This window comes from Oncorhynchus mykiss, chromosome 2 (assembly GCF_057628025.1).
Source record: "Oncorhynchus mykiss isolate SJ-2025 chromosome 2, ASM5762802v1, whole genome shotgun sequence".
NCBI lineage: Eukaryota > Metazoa > Chordata > Actinopteri > Salmoniformes > Salmonidae > Oncorhynchus > Oncorhynchus mykiss.
In genome coordinates this window covers 66275157-66293076 of record NC_143023.1, presented here as the reverse complement: position 1 = coordinate 66293076, position 17920 = coordinate 66275157, and the positions used below count along the sequence as shown (strand labels likewise).

General features: G+C 42.5%; 2 protein-coding genes and 1 pseudogene across 9 annotated transcripts in view; all 3 read right to left on the bottom strand.

The window, feature by feature from the left end:
- LOC110494212 (NEDD4-like E3 ubiquitin-protein ligase WWP2) overlaps positions 1–887 on the bottom strand; it is a 46433-nt gene extending 45546 nt beyond the window's left edge. For 2 of the 4 annotated variants that reach the window (XM_021569080.3, XM_090205534.1), the window contains exon 1: positions 769–887. The gene's annotated coding sequence lies outside the window, so the exon portion shown is untranslated. Of the gene's footprint in view, positions 1–27; positions 615–768 lie in introns of those variants that run through there. The other 2 variants (XM_090205536.1, XM_090205533.1) reach the window with 2 other exon arrangements.
- A 413-nt stretch (positions 888–1300) lies between these two features.
- LOC110494222 (diacylglycerol O-acyltransferase 1) lies at positions 1301–5671 on the bottom strand. Of its 4 annotated transcripts, none has more exons than XM_036953675.2 (19): positions 5545–5671; positions 5303–5447; positions 4926–5139; positions 4740–4827; positions 4582–4622; positions 4417–4502; positions 4248–4300; positions 4051–4156; positions 3778–3882; positions 3560–3619; positions 3348–3451; positions 3204–3242; positions 3016–3057; positions 2884–2928; positions 2671–2783; positions 2513–2578; positions 2294–2381; positions 2034–2096; positions 1301–1932 (listed from the first exon to the last, which is right to left on the bottom strand). In XM_036953675.2, exons 3-19 carry the CDS (start codon positions 5054–5056, stop codon positions 1756–1758), a joined length of 1407 nt encoding a protein of 468 aa, XP_036809570.2. In that variant the 5' UTR covers positions 5057–5139; positions 5303–5447; positions 5545–5671; the 3' UTR covers positions 1301–1755. The 4 variants fall into 4 exon arrangements, with proteins under 4 accessions (XP_036809570.2, XP_090061649.1, XP_090061645.1 ...); XM_090205523.1 differs by having other exon boundaries at positions 4993–5139; XM_090205519.1 differs by having other exon boundaries at positions 4993–5139; positions 5303–5647.
- Positions 5672–12776: 7105 nt separating this feature from the next.
- On the bottom strand, positions 12777–17891 carry LOC110494202 (DNA-directed RNA polymerase II subunit RPB3-like; annotated as a pseudogene). Its single transcript, XR_016490496.1, has 8 exons — positions 17815–17891; positions 16093–16140; positions 15760–15811; positions 15523–15651; positions 15375–15424; positions 15092–15260; positions 14917–14989; positions 12777–13061 (listed from the first exon to the last, which is right to left on the bottom strand). The product of XR_016490496.1 is annotated as a DNA-directed RNA polymerase II subunit RPB3-like (transcript).
- Between the last annotated feature and the right edge of the window lie 29 nt (positions 17892–17920).

Sequence of the window (17920 nt, the reverse complement as noted above, 5' to 3'; positions counted from 1 at the left end):
GCTATCTAGGCACCTTAGCTTCATCACCTTGGAAAGAACTGTCTGGCACAACGACAACTGGCAGTGGATTGTATTTCCTCTACATATCTAGCTAGCATAGTAGACAGTAGTAGCTCGAATAGTTTCGACTCATATCTGGGTGTTATCACGTCTTAAAATACACGTCCTCCGTCCAGCAAAGCAAACTCCTTGCTAGCTATCACATACATCATCGAAGAGACGGTTAGCTAGTCTGATAAGGTTTGCTATCTCTTAGCCAATAACTTGGGTCGTGGCCGAGTCCTTGTGAATCACCTTGTAATTGCATCACTGATGTCGACTATGAAAGCATATAGCTAGCGGATCGGTTAGCCGTAGCTATCTAACGTTACTAGTAAACAGCGTAACCCAACGAAACCGACAAGACGAGAACATCAACATTTACTGCCTGTAAGAGATGTAGCGAACTAGTTCCAAGGTGAGACATCGCATTTGCTGCAAACTACTAGGTCGCTAAACGTATCGATTAACTGTAGCTACATATCAGTAACTCAAATTGGCTCATTGGCTCCGTATTTAAATATCCTGCACTCAAAAACAAAACACGGAAGATTGATGATAGCTCCTAGCAAGCTAGTGAACAGCTTTGTTGTCAGCATAAGGACAAGATAATTGTCACATTTTCTCGTAAACGTAGATGGATATGTGTACTATTTAAGAAATGTATTCAACAATACTATATTACTTGACAATGTTGGTAACGTATTTTGTTAATTTTAGCGTAATTACCTTTTTTAGCTGTGGTCCGCTGGTTCAACTAGCTAGTTAACTTTCATTTCCGCCTGCCTCAATGACGGGGTCACGTGATTCTCGTTAATGGCCAGCGCATTGAATTGTGGTTCACAACATGCAAACACATGTACAGTATCTGACGGCTTTACAGCAGTTAACGCTGTATCCCCACTCGTTTTGGTACATAACTGAGGACATGGGGATGGAGAAATGTAACCACGTTCAAATAAATTCATAGACAGAGCTATGGATGCAAGGACTGACCATCCATGATATCAACATTATACATCTAACCATGCTAAATAGTGTTTTTTTTTATTACATTTACTTTGTTTACAAATATTGGAGTAAAACAAGCTTATATTTTCGGTTCTGATGGGGTACAGTTGAACTAAGCTCATGAGGCATTTCTAAGTTATATTTTATAAATTATATTCTTCAAGAATCAATGGGTACATTTCATGAATTTACAAGTTCAAAAATGTATGTAGCAACTGCTGACTGCCCCTTTAATAAACCAAAGATAACAAAGCTTCAAATGCTGTTTATTTAAAAGCACATTTCCCCATACTGAGTAACAACAATTGGAAGCTACATATTTCAAACAGTGCTTAAATTCAACATGTTGTGGTTCACCAATATTTTCACCCAGCAGTTAATGTTGTCTGAAATAAATTGGCTATAATCCATAAGCTTACAGTAACATTGGGTGAACCAAAACCATTTGTTGATATACAGTGAATAAGCAGCCATATCTTTCATGTGAGGTTGAGTCATATCATTCATTACATGACGTATCCACTGATTGTTCAAATTCAAAAGCATTATGAATAGCTGTGAAGGTGTTAATTTCTTGAGTTTTTCAACAAAAATGGGAACAATTTGTCTGATATGCCAACTGTCCCTACAAATGGTCCATTGCTGGACATAAGTCTTATCAAAGGTATCCGAAAGTGCTATATCCAATTGTGTATACGACAGTGATCATGACAAACACTCAGCAACGGACAGTCCAGGAGGATGTTGGCCATGGTGACTCATGTAGTGGTCATGGAAATAGGTCATCATAGCCAGGGGAGGACCCAGTAGAAAGCACAGCCACACCAGCCCATTGCCATAGTTACCCTTGAAATAGTCTCCAAGGTAAACATCTACCAGGAGCTGGGACAGGGGAAAAAGAGGGAGGAGTTAACATGCATGTTCACACACACACTGCATAAACACATACAGTATATACTTGATGGTATTTCAGTTTCCCTCACCTCAAAGATCATCATGAAGAAGATCCATAGACGACAGCTGTGTAAGGGCAGAGCAATGACATACTGCAAGGAACAAAAAACTAAATGTAAATACATTACCCATTACCATGGATTGTCTCTTAGTAGCACAGGGGACAGCTTTAAGCAGTTAGCAACTAATCATTATTTCGCACAGGATAACTGAACTGATTGTACTCACCCATCTACACCATAATAACAACAACAACAACAACAACCAGTCCTACTATGACCAGTCCTACCTCGCAAAGGGCAGCTGACATCAGGAAGACCAGCAGATCTGCTTGCTTTTGTGACACCCTCTTTTTCAGTAGTGGTGTATACAAGTGTCTTTATGTCAGAGAAAGAGACAGAGATAGCGAGGGATAAAAAGTGATAGAAGTTAGTTTTACACACACAGTCCATACCTCTTCTGAGAGAGAATGGGAAAAGTCTACTTAGGTGTCAAGGGTCACTACTACCTGTAGCGCCACTTATGAAGAGGAATATTCCAATTCCCCCAAAAACATTTGAGTGTTTTAGCATTCCTGCAGATGAAAATATGAATCTATTAAACATATGTTACACATAAACACATACAAGTGGATCATCCAAAATGAAGGATTAGGATATAACAGACCACCAATCCCCATAGAAATGGCGGTCTCCAAAGCACAACAGTTCAGCACAGAAGTTCAGGTAGGAGTGAGAAAACAGGAAAGAGAACATCAGCCACAAGAAGTGGTTGGGAGCCTGTAAAGGAAATTGCACCTCTTTATTGACACGGCTATTGTTTGATACCACCAAAACATACTAATAATGCTCCACTACCCTAAAACACAAACATGCTTACCACAAGCTCCATCAAGTGCTCCACCCTGGTAGTGATGTCCATATTCTAGAGGAAAGGAAAAGTCAGAGGAAATAATGTGAGATCATTATATCATTACATTTTTGATGAAAAGGGGATATTGCTTTCACTCACAGAGAAGGAGTTTTCTGATCTCTGGAAGATGGGTTCAATCCACTGATAGGAAAACAAAAGGTACGCATGGAATAGAATTACAATGGATAACAAAGATAAAGCTATTTCAAAATTAATTCTAGATAGAAGGATAGACTTGCAAACAGAAGGATAATTGAATACCAAACCTAGAAGTTAAAACATATCACCTGCTGCACAACTCCCACAATAATTTGAGTAAGGACCACCTGAAAGTAGAGGCCCAAAATAAGATGGTGGATAATCAATGCATATTAACATTTAACATTATAATTACACAGGATAGGTATTGTGTGGGTGAGGTTTTATCTCACCATTTCTATCAGCGTCTTACAAAGAACGTTGATGCGGACCCTCGGTGTGAAGGGGAAGTTTCGCTGGTAGCATAAAGTGGGCGCCAGGAGAAAGTAGTAAAGGTCTGACAGAGAGAACAATGTCATTAACTGTCTATGTGTTCTTAGTCTACAACTAGACAGGCAGAAATTGTGCACAAGCCATTACGCGTGAGAAAGAATGACGTTCTCACCTTTAATAGGTAGGTGTTCTATATGTTTTTTTGTCTCATGTAATACACACTTGTCCGTTCCTGGAAAACAGATACAGATATTCACCACACCAGAAATCCAAACAACAGAGGAATTATCTTCAGCCTAAGCAGTAATTAGAATTAGTGATAACTGCAGGAAATCAACCAGCGGTAACTGCAGCCACGAAGGAAAAACAAAACGGTTCCCACTGACATACCTGGAGATGGAACAGACCCCTGACGATACCAACTGTTGGTTTCTTGGTAAGAATAAAGCTTGAGCCCAAGAACAGTGTAGGTCCAGAGTGAGAAATATGCTCCCCCTGATAGGCAGATAGTGAAACAGTTTCACCAGACAGGGTGAGTCATCATCTTAAATTGAGGTTGCACATCCACACAAAGCTAAATATACTCTATTGCAATGGAGCCATAACAACCTGGAATTTCAGGTACAGGTCAATATCTGTGCAGATCATACTTGCGGTATTTACCTGTTGATATTGAAGTATCATATAGAATGATGACAGCAGGGAAAAGTGTTAGTAATCCCAGGTTCCCCAGGTGTAAACAGTGCCCTGCACTTGGGGATAGTGTTCCCTAGAATCAACACCCACATATCAACCTTTGTGAGACAGTCCACATAGCCTAGCCTCTCTTATTTGAAAAGCCAAGGGTAGAACTGTCTCACCTTATCCAGACACCTCTCAAGTAGCAGAGCAGCAATAGCAAACATATTGGCAGCTGCAAAGGTGAGAGAAGCATGAAGGATGAGTGAGTTTATTACTCAAATTCATTAACAGTATATTCCTTGTGCAGTTGGTTAAGCTGACAATAGTGCAGTGGTGACAAAGCCTCACCCAGTATGAGGTTGACAGACGGCCAGTTGTAATGGTCCTCCATAAGGTGCTCCAAGACTTTCCTCAAGTCAATCAAGAAGCCATGTCTGTTCAGATGAGGGTATGTCAGAGAAAAAATAAAACACATTCATTGCTAATTGAGTGTGTGTCCGTGTGTGTACTCACTGTATAAAGTTATCCAGGAACAGGTGAGCATGGGTCAAGATCTGAAAAAACAACACACAAAATACAACAATATTGGTCTCTTCTCTTTCCCTGCATAGCGTATAGAACTTGATCACATTTAGTAGGATCACATTTAGTATCCAGAGAGAATGACTCACCAGAAGGATAATGATCCAGTTGAGAATCCCTCTATAGTTTGTGAAGCGGCTGTCAGAGCTCAGTAAGGAATCCTGGACACTGTGACAGCTGCAGTGACAAAATGACATCAACATATTCAGTCAATAACAATTCAATCATGGGAATATCTGGAGATTTAGAGATATAGGTTTAATATGAATGTGTACCAGAACATGTCCATGTCTGGATGTGGTTCAGTGGGAGGATCAGAGCTAGAATTGCCATAGTACTGACATTTCTCTTCCACATCAAGTGAAGAAGAGGAGAGGGCACAGGCCTCTGGTTCTGCTGCAGACATCTCAGCCTCTGTGTTGATGGTGTCATCAGTACATCAGACAAAGTTGAAAAGGCACATCAAGATATCCACATCAACTTCTCTATCTGAAACAAAAAGCAGAGATTGTCTTGTTGCAACTTGCAAGCATTGCTATAATCTTCATAAATGTAAAAATGACAAAGGTATTAAAAAAAACAAATGTTCATTCATTTTACTATATAGTGAGTTATTAGGCTTTAAAATAAATTGCACATGAGCCACCCCCACCTTGTAGATTACGAGGCAGCGTTCAACAAACGCAATATTGTTGCTCCTCGTCTCTGTCGCAACATTGTTGCTGTTTTTATGACTGATATCATGCAATAATAGTCGGTTCTGACCTGACATCAATTGCCTCGAATTGATGATCTTTCTACAAAGAAATGTGGAAAACATATTGGCAATCATTTGAACATGAATATCTACTCATCTCACGTCTCCATTTTTCTGCATGTTCACGATCCACGCACCATTCCGTTAGCGTGCAAGTCATCATGATGCAGATGGTACAGTTTGTCGGGACCAATGATGTGTTAAAGCCAGCGTGCCTCCATCTGAAGTCCTCCCTCCACCGTTGAAAAAAATATTTTGGAAGCTATAGAAATGCATTTATTATATTACAGACACCTTAATGCATATTTTTTTATTATATTATGTGAGCTAAACATAAAAAATGTAAAATAACACAAACCTTAAAGTGTGTGTATATATATATATATTTAGATCACGAATGTTTCGGTCTCCCATACAACAATAATAAAAATAAAAAAACTTAAATACATGTAATTTTGTCCTTGAAACATTTAAAGGTAGACTCAGCGAAATGACATTGCCACCAGCAGCACCGCAGATATTGAAATAAGCCAGATGCAAGACACAGTCACTGCGCACGCGCATGGGTTTGCTTCAGGCTGTTAGAGCGTGGTAGCCACGGGACCAAAATAGCGTAGAAGTGGAGCCTTGCCATTCAACACTCTTAGTTGTTGCAGAAATTGACCCACTATGATGTTTACTCTTTGCGTCTACATCATATCTACCTTTACAATCCAAGCTTGATGTCCTCAATCTCACACAAATGATCAATGAACCTACCCGGTACGGCTCCAAATCCGTAAACACGGGCACCCTCATAGATGTAATCCTAACTAACTCACCCTCCAAATACACCTGTTTTCAATCAAGATCACTGCCTCATTGCCTGCATCCGTAATGGGTCAAAGGTCAAACGGCCTCCACTCATCACTGTCAAACGCACCTTAAAAAACTTCTGCGAGCAGGCCTTTCAAATTGACCTGGCCGGGGTTTCCTGGAATGACATTGACCTCATCCCGTCAGTAGATGATGCCTGGCTTTTCTTTAAAAGTGCCTTCCTCACCATCTTAAATAAGCATGCCCCATTCAAAAAATTGTAGAACTAGGAATAGATATAGTCCTTGGTTCACTCCAGACCTGTCTGCCCTTGACCAGCACAGCCCCCGTCATATGCAACTTTTCAGGGAAGTTAGGAACAAATATACACAGGCAGTTAGGAAAGCTAAGGCTAGCTTTTTCAAGCAGAAATTTGCATCATGTAGTACTAACTAAAAAAGGTTCTGTAAAGTCCATGGAGAATAAGAGCACCTCCTGTCACCACCGATAAATCCACTATAATTGAGAATTTCAATAAGCATTTCTCTACGGCTGGCCATGCTTTCCACCTGGCTACTCCAGCCTCGGTCAACTGCCCGGCACCCTCCACAGCAACCCGCCAAAGTCCCCACCATTAGTCCTTTACCCAAATCCAGATAGCGGATGTTCTGAAAGAGCTGCAAACTCTGGACCCCTACAAATCAGCCGGGCTAGACAATCTGGACCCTCTCTTTATAAAATTACCTGCAGAAATTGTTGCAACTCCTATTACTAGCCTGTTCAACCTCTCTTTCGTATCGTCTGAGATTCCCAAAGATTGGAAAGCTGCCGCGGTCATCCCCCTCTTCAAAAGACCCAAACTGCTACAGACCTATATCTATCCTACCCTGTCTTTCTAAGGTCTTCGAAAGCCAAGTTAACAAACATATTATCGACCATTTCGAATCCCACCGTACCTTCTCCGCTATGCAATCTGGTTTCAGAGCTGGTCATGGGTACACCTCAGCCACGCTCAAGGTCCTAAACGACATCATAACCGCCATCGATAAGAGACATTACTGTGCAGCCGTATTCATCGACCTGGCCAAGGCTTTCAACTCTGTCAATCACCACATTCTTATTGGCAGACTCGACAGCCTTGGTTTCTCAAATGATTGCCTCGCCTGGTTTACCAACTACTTCTCCGATAGAGTTCAGTGTGTGTGTCAAATCGGAGGGCCTGTTGTCCGGACCTCTGGCTGTCTCTATGGGGGTGCCACAGGGTTCAATCCTCGGGCTGACTCTCTTCTCTGTTAACATCAATGATGTCGCTCTTGCTGCTGGTGATTCTCTGGTACACCTCTACGCAGACGACACCAATCTGTATACTTCTGGCCCCTCTTTGGACACTGTGTTAAATAACATCCAGACGAGCTTCAATTCCATACAACTCTCTTTCCGTGGCCTCCAACTGCTCTTAAACGTAAGGAAAACTATGTGCATGCTATTCAACCGATCACTGCCTACACCTGCTCGCCTGTCCAGCATCACTACTCTGGACGGCTCTGACTTTGAATACGTGGACAACTACAAATACCTAGGTGTCTGGTTAGACTGTAAACTCTCCTTCCAGTCTCACATTAAGCATCTCCAATCCAAAATTACATCTAGAATCGGCTTCCTATATCGCAACAAAGCATCCTTCACTCATGCTGCCAAACATACTCTCGTAAAACTGACCATCCTACCGATCCTTGACTTCGGTGATGTCATCTATAAAATAGCCTCCAACACTCTACTCAACAAACTGGATGCAGTCTATCACAGTGCCATCCGTTTTGTCACCAAAGCCCCATACACTACCCACCATTGCAACCTGTACGCTCTCGTTGGTTGGCCCTTGCTTCATACACGTCGCCAAACCCACTGGCTACAGGTTGTCTACAAGTCTCTGATAGGTAAAGCCCCGCCTTATCTCAGTTCACTGGTCACCATAGCAGCACCCACTCGTAGCACGCGCTCTAGCAGGTATATCTCACTGGTCACCCCCAAAGCCAATTCCTCCTTTGGTTGTCTTTTCTTCCAGTTCTCTGCTGCCAATGACTGGAATGAACTGCAAAAATCTCTGAAGCTGGAGACTCATATCTCCCTCACTAACTTTAAGCACAAGCTGTCAGAGCAGCTCGCAGATCACTGCACCTGTACATGGCCCATCTATCTACCTACCTTATCCCCATACACTATTTATTTATTTATTTATCTTGCTCCTTTGCACCCCAGTATCTCTACTTGCATCATCTTCTGCACATCTACCATTCCAGCGTTTAATTGCTATATTGTAATTACTTCGCCACCATAACCTATTTATTGCATTAACTCCCTTATCTTACCTCATTTGCACTCACTGTATATAGACTTTTTGTTTTCTTTTGTTCTACTGTATTATTGATTATGTTTTGTTTATTCCATGTGTAACTCTATGTTGTTGTATGTGTCGCTCTGTGTTGTTGCTATGCTTTATCTTGGCCAGGACGCAGTTGCAAATGAGAACCTGGTTAAATAAAGGTGAAATTAAACATAAAATAAATATCGCTGAGTCTGCCTTTAATCAAATCAGTGAAGGCTACTGAGGGGAGGACGGCACATAATAATGTCCAGAATGGAGTAAATGGAATGGTATCAAACAAATGTTTTGGTTTTTTTCTCATGTGTTTGATACCATTCCATTTACTCCATTCCAGCCATTATTACGAGCTGTCTTCCTCTCAACAGCCTCCACTGATTGAAATACTGTAGAATTCTCCACTGATTCCTATGAAGGACTGCTCCTACTGGGGAGTGCCAACATGGCTGAAAGGTGGCTTCAAAGCCTCTCAATGGTCAATACATAGGGGTGAGGCAACACGGTCGGGACTGATGGTCTGTTTACGTTTATACCTGTGGCTAGATGTAGTAGCCCTACAGCGCAATCTAGTGGTCATGTCAGGGGCAATAGTTGTTGTCAACTAGTATTGTGGTAGGATTGTAGCTAAGCCAGGACACCTTCAAAAGGAAGGCCAATATCATCAGAGACCTCAGCCACCAGAGCCACAGCCATTTCTCCCCACTTAAAATCAAATCAAATTGTATTTGTCATATGTGCCAAATACAACAGGTAGACCTTACCGTGAAATGCTTAGTTACAAGATCTTAACCAACAGTGCAGTTTTAAGAAAAATAGAGTTACAAAAAATATTTACTAAATAAACTAAGGTAAAAAAGTTACAATAAAATAGCCATAACAAGGCTATATAAAGGGTGTATAGGTACCGAGTCTATGTACAGAGGTACAGGTAAGTTGAGATAGTTGAGGTAATATTTACATGTAGGTATGGGTAAAGTGACTATGCATTGATAATAAACAGCGAGTAGCTATGAAAATAGTCCGGGTAGCGATTTGATTAACTGTTCAGCATTCTTATGGCTTGGGGGTAGAATCTGTTAAGGAGCCTTTTGGACCTAGACTTGGTACTCCGGTACCGCTGGCATGCGGTAACAGAGAGAACAGTCTATGACTTGGGTGACTGGAGTCTATGACAATTTTTTGGGCCTTCCTCTGACATGCCTAGTATAGAGGTCATCAATGGCAGGAAGCTTGGTCCCAGTGATGAACTGGGTCTTACGCACTACCCTCTGTAGAACCTTACAGTCGGATCCAGAGCAGTTGCCATACCAGGCGGGGATGCAACTGGTCAGGATGCCCTCGATAGTGCAGCTGTAAAACTTTTTGAGGATCTGGGGACCCATGCCAAATCTTTTCAGTCTCCTGAGGGGGAATAGGTGTTGCTATGCTCTCTTCACGACTGTCTTGATGTGGACACCAAGGAACTTGAAGCTCTCGACCCGTTCCACTACAGCCTTGTCGATGTGAATGGGGTCGTGTTTGGCTCTCATTTTCCTGTAGACCACGATCAGCTCCTTTGTCTTGCTCACATTGAGGGAGATGTTGTTGTCCTGGCACTACACTGCCAGGTCTCTGACCTCCTCCTCCCTCCTCCCTCATCATTTCCAGTGATCAGGCCTACCACTGTTTTGTCGTAAGCAAACTTACTGATGGTGTTTATGTCGTGCTTGGCCACACAGTTATTGGTGAACAGGGAGTACAGGATGTGAATAAGCACGCACCCCTGAGGGGCGCCCATATTGAGTACCAGCATGGCAGATGTGTTGTTGCCTACCCTTACCACCTGGGAGCAGCCCGTCACAAAGTCCAGGATCCAGTTGCAGAGGGAGGAAGTCCAGGATCCAGTTACAGAGGGAGGTATTTAGTCCCAGGGTCCTTAGCTTACTGATGACCTTTGTGGGCACTATGGTGTTGAACACTGAGCTGTAGTCAATGAACAGCATTCTCACATAGGTGTTCCTTCTGTCCAGGTGGGAAAGGGAAGTGCAGAGTGCAATTCAGATTGTGTTATCTGTGGGTCAGTATACGAATTGGAGTGGTTATAGGGTTTCCGGGATGATGATGTTCCATCACTCAGACATTTGCAGTACAGGAGCATCGTGGCTAAACCTCAGCGGTGGAAAAAGTACACAATTTTCATAGTAAAAGTTAAGATACCTTAAAAGAAAATGACTAAAGTAAAAGTGAAAGTCACACAGTAAAATAGTTGAGTAAAAGTCTAAAAGTATTTGGTTTTACATGTACTTAAGTATCAAAAGTAAAAGTATAAATCATTTAAAATTCCTTATATTAAGCAAACCAGACGACACAATTTTATTTTATTCATTTACAAATAGCCAGGGGCAGTTCAACACTGAGACATAATTTACAAATTAAGCATTTGTGTTTAGTGAGTCTGCCAGATAAGAGGCAGTAGGGATGACCAGGGATTTTCCTGTCCTGCTAAGCATTCAAAATGTAACCAGTACTTTTGCGTGCCAGGGAAAATGTAAGAAGTAAAAAGCACATTATTTTCTTTAGGAATGTAGTGGAGTGAAAATTGTCAAAAGTATTAATAGTAAAGTATATATTTACATAAATTGATAATAGGTAGAGGCTTCAGCGTTCTCCTATCAGTGGCTGGTGAGAGTGGCAATTGGAGGGTGGGCTCATTGTAATGGCTGGAATGGAGTAAATGGAAAGGAGTCAAACATGTGGTTTCCACGTTTGGTGTTTAACCCATTCCAACCATAACAATGAGCCAATCCTCCAATAGCTCCCCCCACCAGCCGCGACTTCCTCATATGTATATAATTTCTGTAAGACTAAAAATTAAGAAATGGCACATTGCGCAAACCCTGCTCCAATGGGAATTTGCGCATGTTTATTCTTTTTGGAACAGTAACTGACACGTCATATCATACTTACACTTGTTAGTGTTCAAATACTGGAGAGTTGAGACCAAATCACGGACGCTGGACAGAGTGGATTTCAGTTGTAACGAAAGACAGTTTTAATGAGTCAGAGATATCTTGTCCCGCAGTTTTACGTGCACGGACCTAGTTCACATAACTCGGCAAGGAGCCAGGTGAAAAAGAGGCCTATACAATGGTTACATACATTTTTATACATAGAATAAAGTAGGTGGAGTCTTGTCGTTTCGGTCTTCTTGACTGGTCGGAGGGTTGGAGGCGGGCCTTGCTCTAGCCAGAGCGGGCCCCATTGGTGCACAGCAAAAGTTCTTTGCTCTTGGGACCGGCCAGTTAGAGGGAGATGAGATGTGTGTTTATATAAGGAAGAGGGGGTCAGTCTTCTGGCTGGGTGTATGTGTTCTTACGACGGAATGTCTTTGTTTATATGAGCTATGTGTATGAATATTTATATAACACACTTTAAAATAACTTATTCCCCAACAGGGGGACCGAGGTTGTTGGGATCCGCAGTAGTCACTGACACCTTTATCTGAAACCTTTCTAACAGTACTATCATGTTTGTAGGACTTATATTTGAAACCGAAATGTACTTTATTTGGGTAGTATACAATCTTATGCTTCGTTTAGAAAACGCCACCAGAGTTTAAGGCAAAAATGAAAGCAGGGTGGTTGGTAGGAGTGTAACGCAAAGGTTGCGTGTTAATCTCATCATGGATGCCTATTAGCTAGAAAGCAAAAGTTAAGTACTTACTACTTTTTTGCAATACTTTCTGTTAGCTAACCCTTTCCTTAACATAACCCAACTACTAACCTTAAACCCTAGCCTAGCTAACGTTAGCCACAAGAAAATGGAATTCTTAACATACGAAATGGATGGACATTAATAATACATAATGAATTGTAACATACTAAATGGAGTCTCTCTGATTTACATACAGAATAATACGAAATGTTCTGAGACCACTTTGCAAGAGAAGGTATATAGGGCTTGTTTGCATTTAGAATATTCTTTGTAGAATTTAGTCCCACATCAGTGACTGCTCACCTATGCTCGCATTCATCACCTTATTTATATTCAAAGGCAAGCACATTCAATCTGGATGAAAATTTGAGTTTATTCTTTCGGTAGACAAAATAAACAATTCAAAACATATTCCCGCAAACAACTTCAACAAAAAGGACAAATATTAACATAGCAGATACCGAAGAGAAAGGACAAAATGTGGTGGACGATATAAAAACTGCTGATTTCAGTTGGCGAGCTCTTGAATAAACTTTTGTCCTGCCTACATCAGGTTTGTTGTCATCCAAAAAGTTTGATTTGCAACTGGATCTGCTCTCCAAGTCTCAATGTTGTAGGACTGGCTAAAACTGCAGGTCTCAGTTGATAGTGAGGACGTCACTCTGGATTTCGTGGCTCAGCTGGGTCTGTAAATCACTCAGTTTCTTTTTCAGCACTGCCAGAGCAGACATGACGATGGTCTCAGGTCGCAGTGAGCCACACGTCTCCACATTGTAATAGAACCTGCAAAAGTTTGAGACAACAGAAATGAACCGTGACGTCGCTGCCATCTTTATCATCACCTTTATCATCATCATGTTTTGACTGCATCAAATCTTTGTACCTAAAGAAGCTAGCCAGCTACAGTAGCCATCTAAGTTAGCCAGCTAGCTAGCTAAAGTAGCATGGCTAATTGAGAAAAGTTTGCTGTGCACCCCGTACTGGTCTACAAGAACTGGTCTACAAGAACTCCATTCATATATTTTGCATTGATTATTAATCTCCCACTTCGCTTGTTACACATGGAGACCGACTGTAGCGCTGCTTTGATTGACCGAAATGTGTGTAAACTAGAGGTGACTTATTCTATGGGGCGCAACATGTGTTGAATGTCACAGTCTATCCTTGTAGGCTATGTAGCATCGTCACATACAGTGCCTTCGGAAAGTATTCAGACCCCTTGACTTTTTCCACGTTTTGTTACGTTACAGCCTTATTCTAAAATTGATCAAACATGTTTCCCCCTCAATCTACACATAATACCCCACAATGACAAAACAAACAAGTTTAGAAATGTTCGTTAATTTATATAAAATAAAACTGATATATACTTTTACATAAGTATTCAGACCCTTTACTCAGTACATTGTTGAAGCACCGATTGGCAGCGACTACCGCAATGATTATTCTTGGGTATGACACTACAAGCTTGGCACACCTGTATTTCGGGAGTATCTCCCATTCTTCTCTGCAAACCCCCAAACTCTGTCAGGTTGGATGGGGAGTGTTGCTGCATAGATATTTTCAGGTCTCTCCAGAGATGTTCGATCAGGTTCAAGTCCGGGCTCTGGCCGGGCCACTCAAGGACATTCAGACACTTGTACTGAAGCCACTCCTGCGTTGTCTTGGCTGTGTGCTTAGGGTTGTTGTCTAATTGGACGGTGAACAGTCGCCCCAGTCTGAGGACCTGAGCGCTCTGGAGCAGTTCATCATGGATCTCTCTGTACTTTGCTCTGTTCATCTTTGCCTTGATCCTGACTAGTCTCCCGGCCCCTGCCGCTGAAAAACATCCCCCTAGCATGATGCTGCCACCACGCTTCACCGTAGGGATGGTGCCAGGTTTCCTCCAGACGTGATCCTTGGCATTCAGGCCAAGAAGTTCAATCTTGGTCTCATCAGAACAGAGAATCTGGTTTCTCATGGTCAGAGTCTTTAGGTGACTTTTGGCAAACTCCAAATGGGCTGTCATGTGCCTTTTTACTGAGGAGTGGCTTCAGTCTGGCCACTACCATAAAGGCCTGAATGGTGAAGTGCTGCAGAGATTGTTGTGCTTCTGGAAGGTTATCCCCATCACCACAGAGGAACTCTGGAGCGGTGTTAGAGTGACCATCGGGTTCTTGGTCACCTCCCTGACCAAGGCCCTTCTCCCGATTGCTCAGTTAGGCCAGGCGACCAGCTCTGGGAAGGGTTCCAAACTTCTTCCATTTAAGAATGACAGAGGCCACTTTGTTCTTGGGGACCTTAAATGGCACAGAAATGTTTTGGTACCCTTCCCCAGATCTGTGCATCGACACAATGCGGTCTCAGAGCTCTACAGACAATTCTCTCAACCTCATGGCTTGGTTTTGCTCTGACATGTTGTCAACTGTGGGACCTTACAGGTGTGTGCCTTCCCAAATCATGTCCAATCAGTTCGCTTTGACATTATGGGGTATTGTATGTAGATTGCATTTTAGAAAAAGTATATATTTGTTCTCCTCAAAAATGAATACTCTCCCAAGTAATCGAATACCAATGTCTGTTTGAATATTTGAATAACCGTGCCCATTCCTGCTGATGATGCACACCCTAAATGCTCCATAACAGACATGTAATTTACCTCTCAGGTTTGCCATTGGGGTCAAATGGGGCTTGCACCTCATCCTCCTCAATCTGAGTATTCACTCTTTGGCCTGAGACAGAGAATAGCAGGGTCAATTCTAATAAATAACAATAAGTGACACTCTCCCTCACAGAATACTTTGTCTGTCCCTTAACATTACAAAATAACACACCATTCCTCTGGCCGTGGGTACACAGTGTGCCTCAGTGCATTGTCTGGGTCACACTCAAAGGATACACCGGCTGTAGGGTTCCACTTGACATGTTCCTTGCCAAGGCCCTTCTTGGCACAAGCTCTGAGACGCAGCTCCTGACCCTTTCGAAGCTTTACCAGCAAAATGTCTGACAAGACGAAGGAGGCAGAGTCGAGAGAGAGAAACAGAGGTAGTGTGTGTAAGACACCAAATATTTATAATAAAATGCTGTAATAGAAGACCATGGGGAAGAGCAGCTCACCATCCTGTTCAACAGTCATTGGGATCATTGTCTCGACTCTTGGAGGTCACCTGAAGATCAGATAATATAGAAGTCAACTCAGTTCTGAAGAAAATAATAAGGGGAGGAAAGTCTACGTTGAATTATGGTTGAATGGAAGCTCACTCACAGGGATGACTCAAGGGTGGTTGGACAGCAGGTCTCGTGACGTCACATGCCGTGTCTGGTCCGCTGTGAAGCGAACGTCCAGCGTCAGTTCAACAGAGCATTCTGGGCAGAAATCGTCACATGTACAGTCCTGCGGTAGAAGGGAAGAGAGGGACAAAGCATTAGGAGTTTCATCTTCAAGTAAGCATGGCTGGCAATGATACTTTCAGCCATCTTCATCAGGTGTTCAAATGCTTACTCTGGAGTACTGCATCTTGTCCACAACATCATCACTTGTGAGGGGGAAAGACCTGAAAATGTGATCATAGTTATCAGTGCAATATTGGAACACAGGAGGCACTAGAAGGGACAAAAACAAAGTTGTACAAGTCACTACATTCCCACTCCTTGAGCAATGAACTCATCGTGGATCACAGAAGAATTTGCATCAATTTGAATCCAATCAATAGCTAAAATGAGACGTGAGATTAACATTTACACGAACCATTGTGGCAAGGACATGGATCTTACAAACCGCTACACATTCATAATCTTATTAATAAGAACAAGCACAGGCGATAGAGTATCTTACCTATTGTTGCAACCTCTGACAAAGACACGTCGGATGGAATTTGCAACCCTGTATAATCAGACAACACATGTGAAAGAACACATTAACATTGTAACTTCAGCCAATAGCAGTCTCATGTAATATTTAAGCTTATGATCTAGCTAGCCCTCCGGGGTGATGAGCAGGCACTACTACCCTGCACTTGCTTCGAAAATCCCAGACCTGACCTGTATATACAAAAGTACGTGGAAACCCCTTAAAATGTGTAGATTCTGCTATTTCAGCCACAACCGTTGCTGACAAGTGTATAAAATTGAGCACACAGCCATGCAATCTCCAAAGACAAACATTGCCAGTAGAACAGCCTTACTGAAGAGCTCAGTGACTTTAAACATGGCACCATCAAAGGATCCAACAAGTCAGTTTGTCAAATTTCTGGCCTGCTAGAGCTGCCCCAGTCAACTGGAAGTGCTGTTATTGTGAAGTGGAAACGTCTAGGAGCAACAACGGCTCAGCCGCAAAGTGGTAGGCCACAGAAGCTCACAAAATATTTGATTTGACAACGGGACAGCCGAGAGCTGAAGTGGGAAAAGATTGTCTGTCCTCGGTTGCAACACTCACTACGAGTTCCAAACTGCCTCTGGAAGCAACGTCAGCACAAGAACTGTTCGTCGGGAGCTTCATGAAATGTGTTTCCATAGCCGAGCAGCCACACACAAGCCTAAGATCACCATGCGCAATGCCAAGCGTCGGCTGGAGTGGTGTAAAGCTCGCAGCCATTGGACTCTGGACCAGTGGAAACGCGTTCTCTGGAGTGATGAATCACACTTCACCATCTGGCAGTCATACGGACGAATCTAGGTTTGGCGGATGCCAGAAGAATGCTACCTGCCTAAATGCAAAGTGACAACTGTAAAGTTTGGTGGAGGCGGTATAATGGTCTGGGCTAAGCCCCTTAGTTCCAGTGAATGGAAATGTTAATGCTACAATATACAATGACATTCTAGACAATTCTGTGCTTCAATTTTGTGACAACAGCTTGGGGGAAAGCCTTTTCCTGTTTCAGCATTACAATGCTTCTGTGCACAAAGTGATGTCCATACAGAAATAGCTTGTCGAGATTGGTGTGATAGAACTTGACTGGCCTACGCAGAGCCCTGACCTCAAGCCCATTGAACACCTTTAGGATGAATTGGAACACCAGCTGTGAGCCAGGCCTAATCACCAAACATCAGTGCCTGACCTCACTAATGCTCTTGTGGCTGAATGGAAGCAAGTCCCCGCAGCAATGTTCCAACGTGTAGTGCAAAGCCTTTCCAGAAGAGCGGTGGCTGTTTTAGCAGCAAAAGGAGGACCAACTCCATATTAATATCCATGATTTTGGAATGAGTTGTTCGACGAGCAGGTGTCCCATACTTTTGGTAATTCAGTGTATGTTGGAACATACATTGGTTACATCGTGGGAGGCAACCCGTCTCTCGGCTGCTCCCTCCCAGAAAGCCAACTAGTGACCTAACGCTATGTAACTTTACACATGATTTGGTCTAATATTCCATTGCTGCGTCATCATTGACGTGCATACAGAAATATTAAAACATGGACATATGTCATGCTGTAGTTATTTCAATTAAGTATCAGCGGGCGCCAGCTATTCATTGCACTGGCTACGCTCTCACAAGCTACGTAACGAACTCGTTCACTAGCAAGCTAACGTTTGGATAATTAATTTAAATGGTTACTCACGACAGATCTGTGTTCACTATGACACATTTAACATTCTCATCCGTCAATTCTGTGATTGGCTGGTTAGCATACGGCATTGTTAACGTATGAGAAAAGCACAGATATA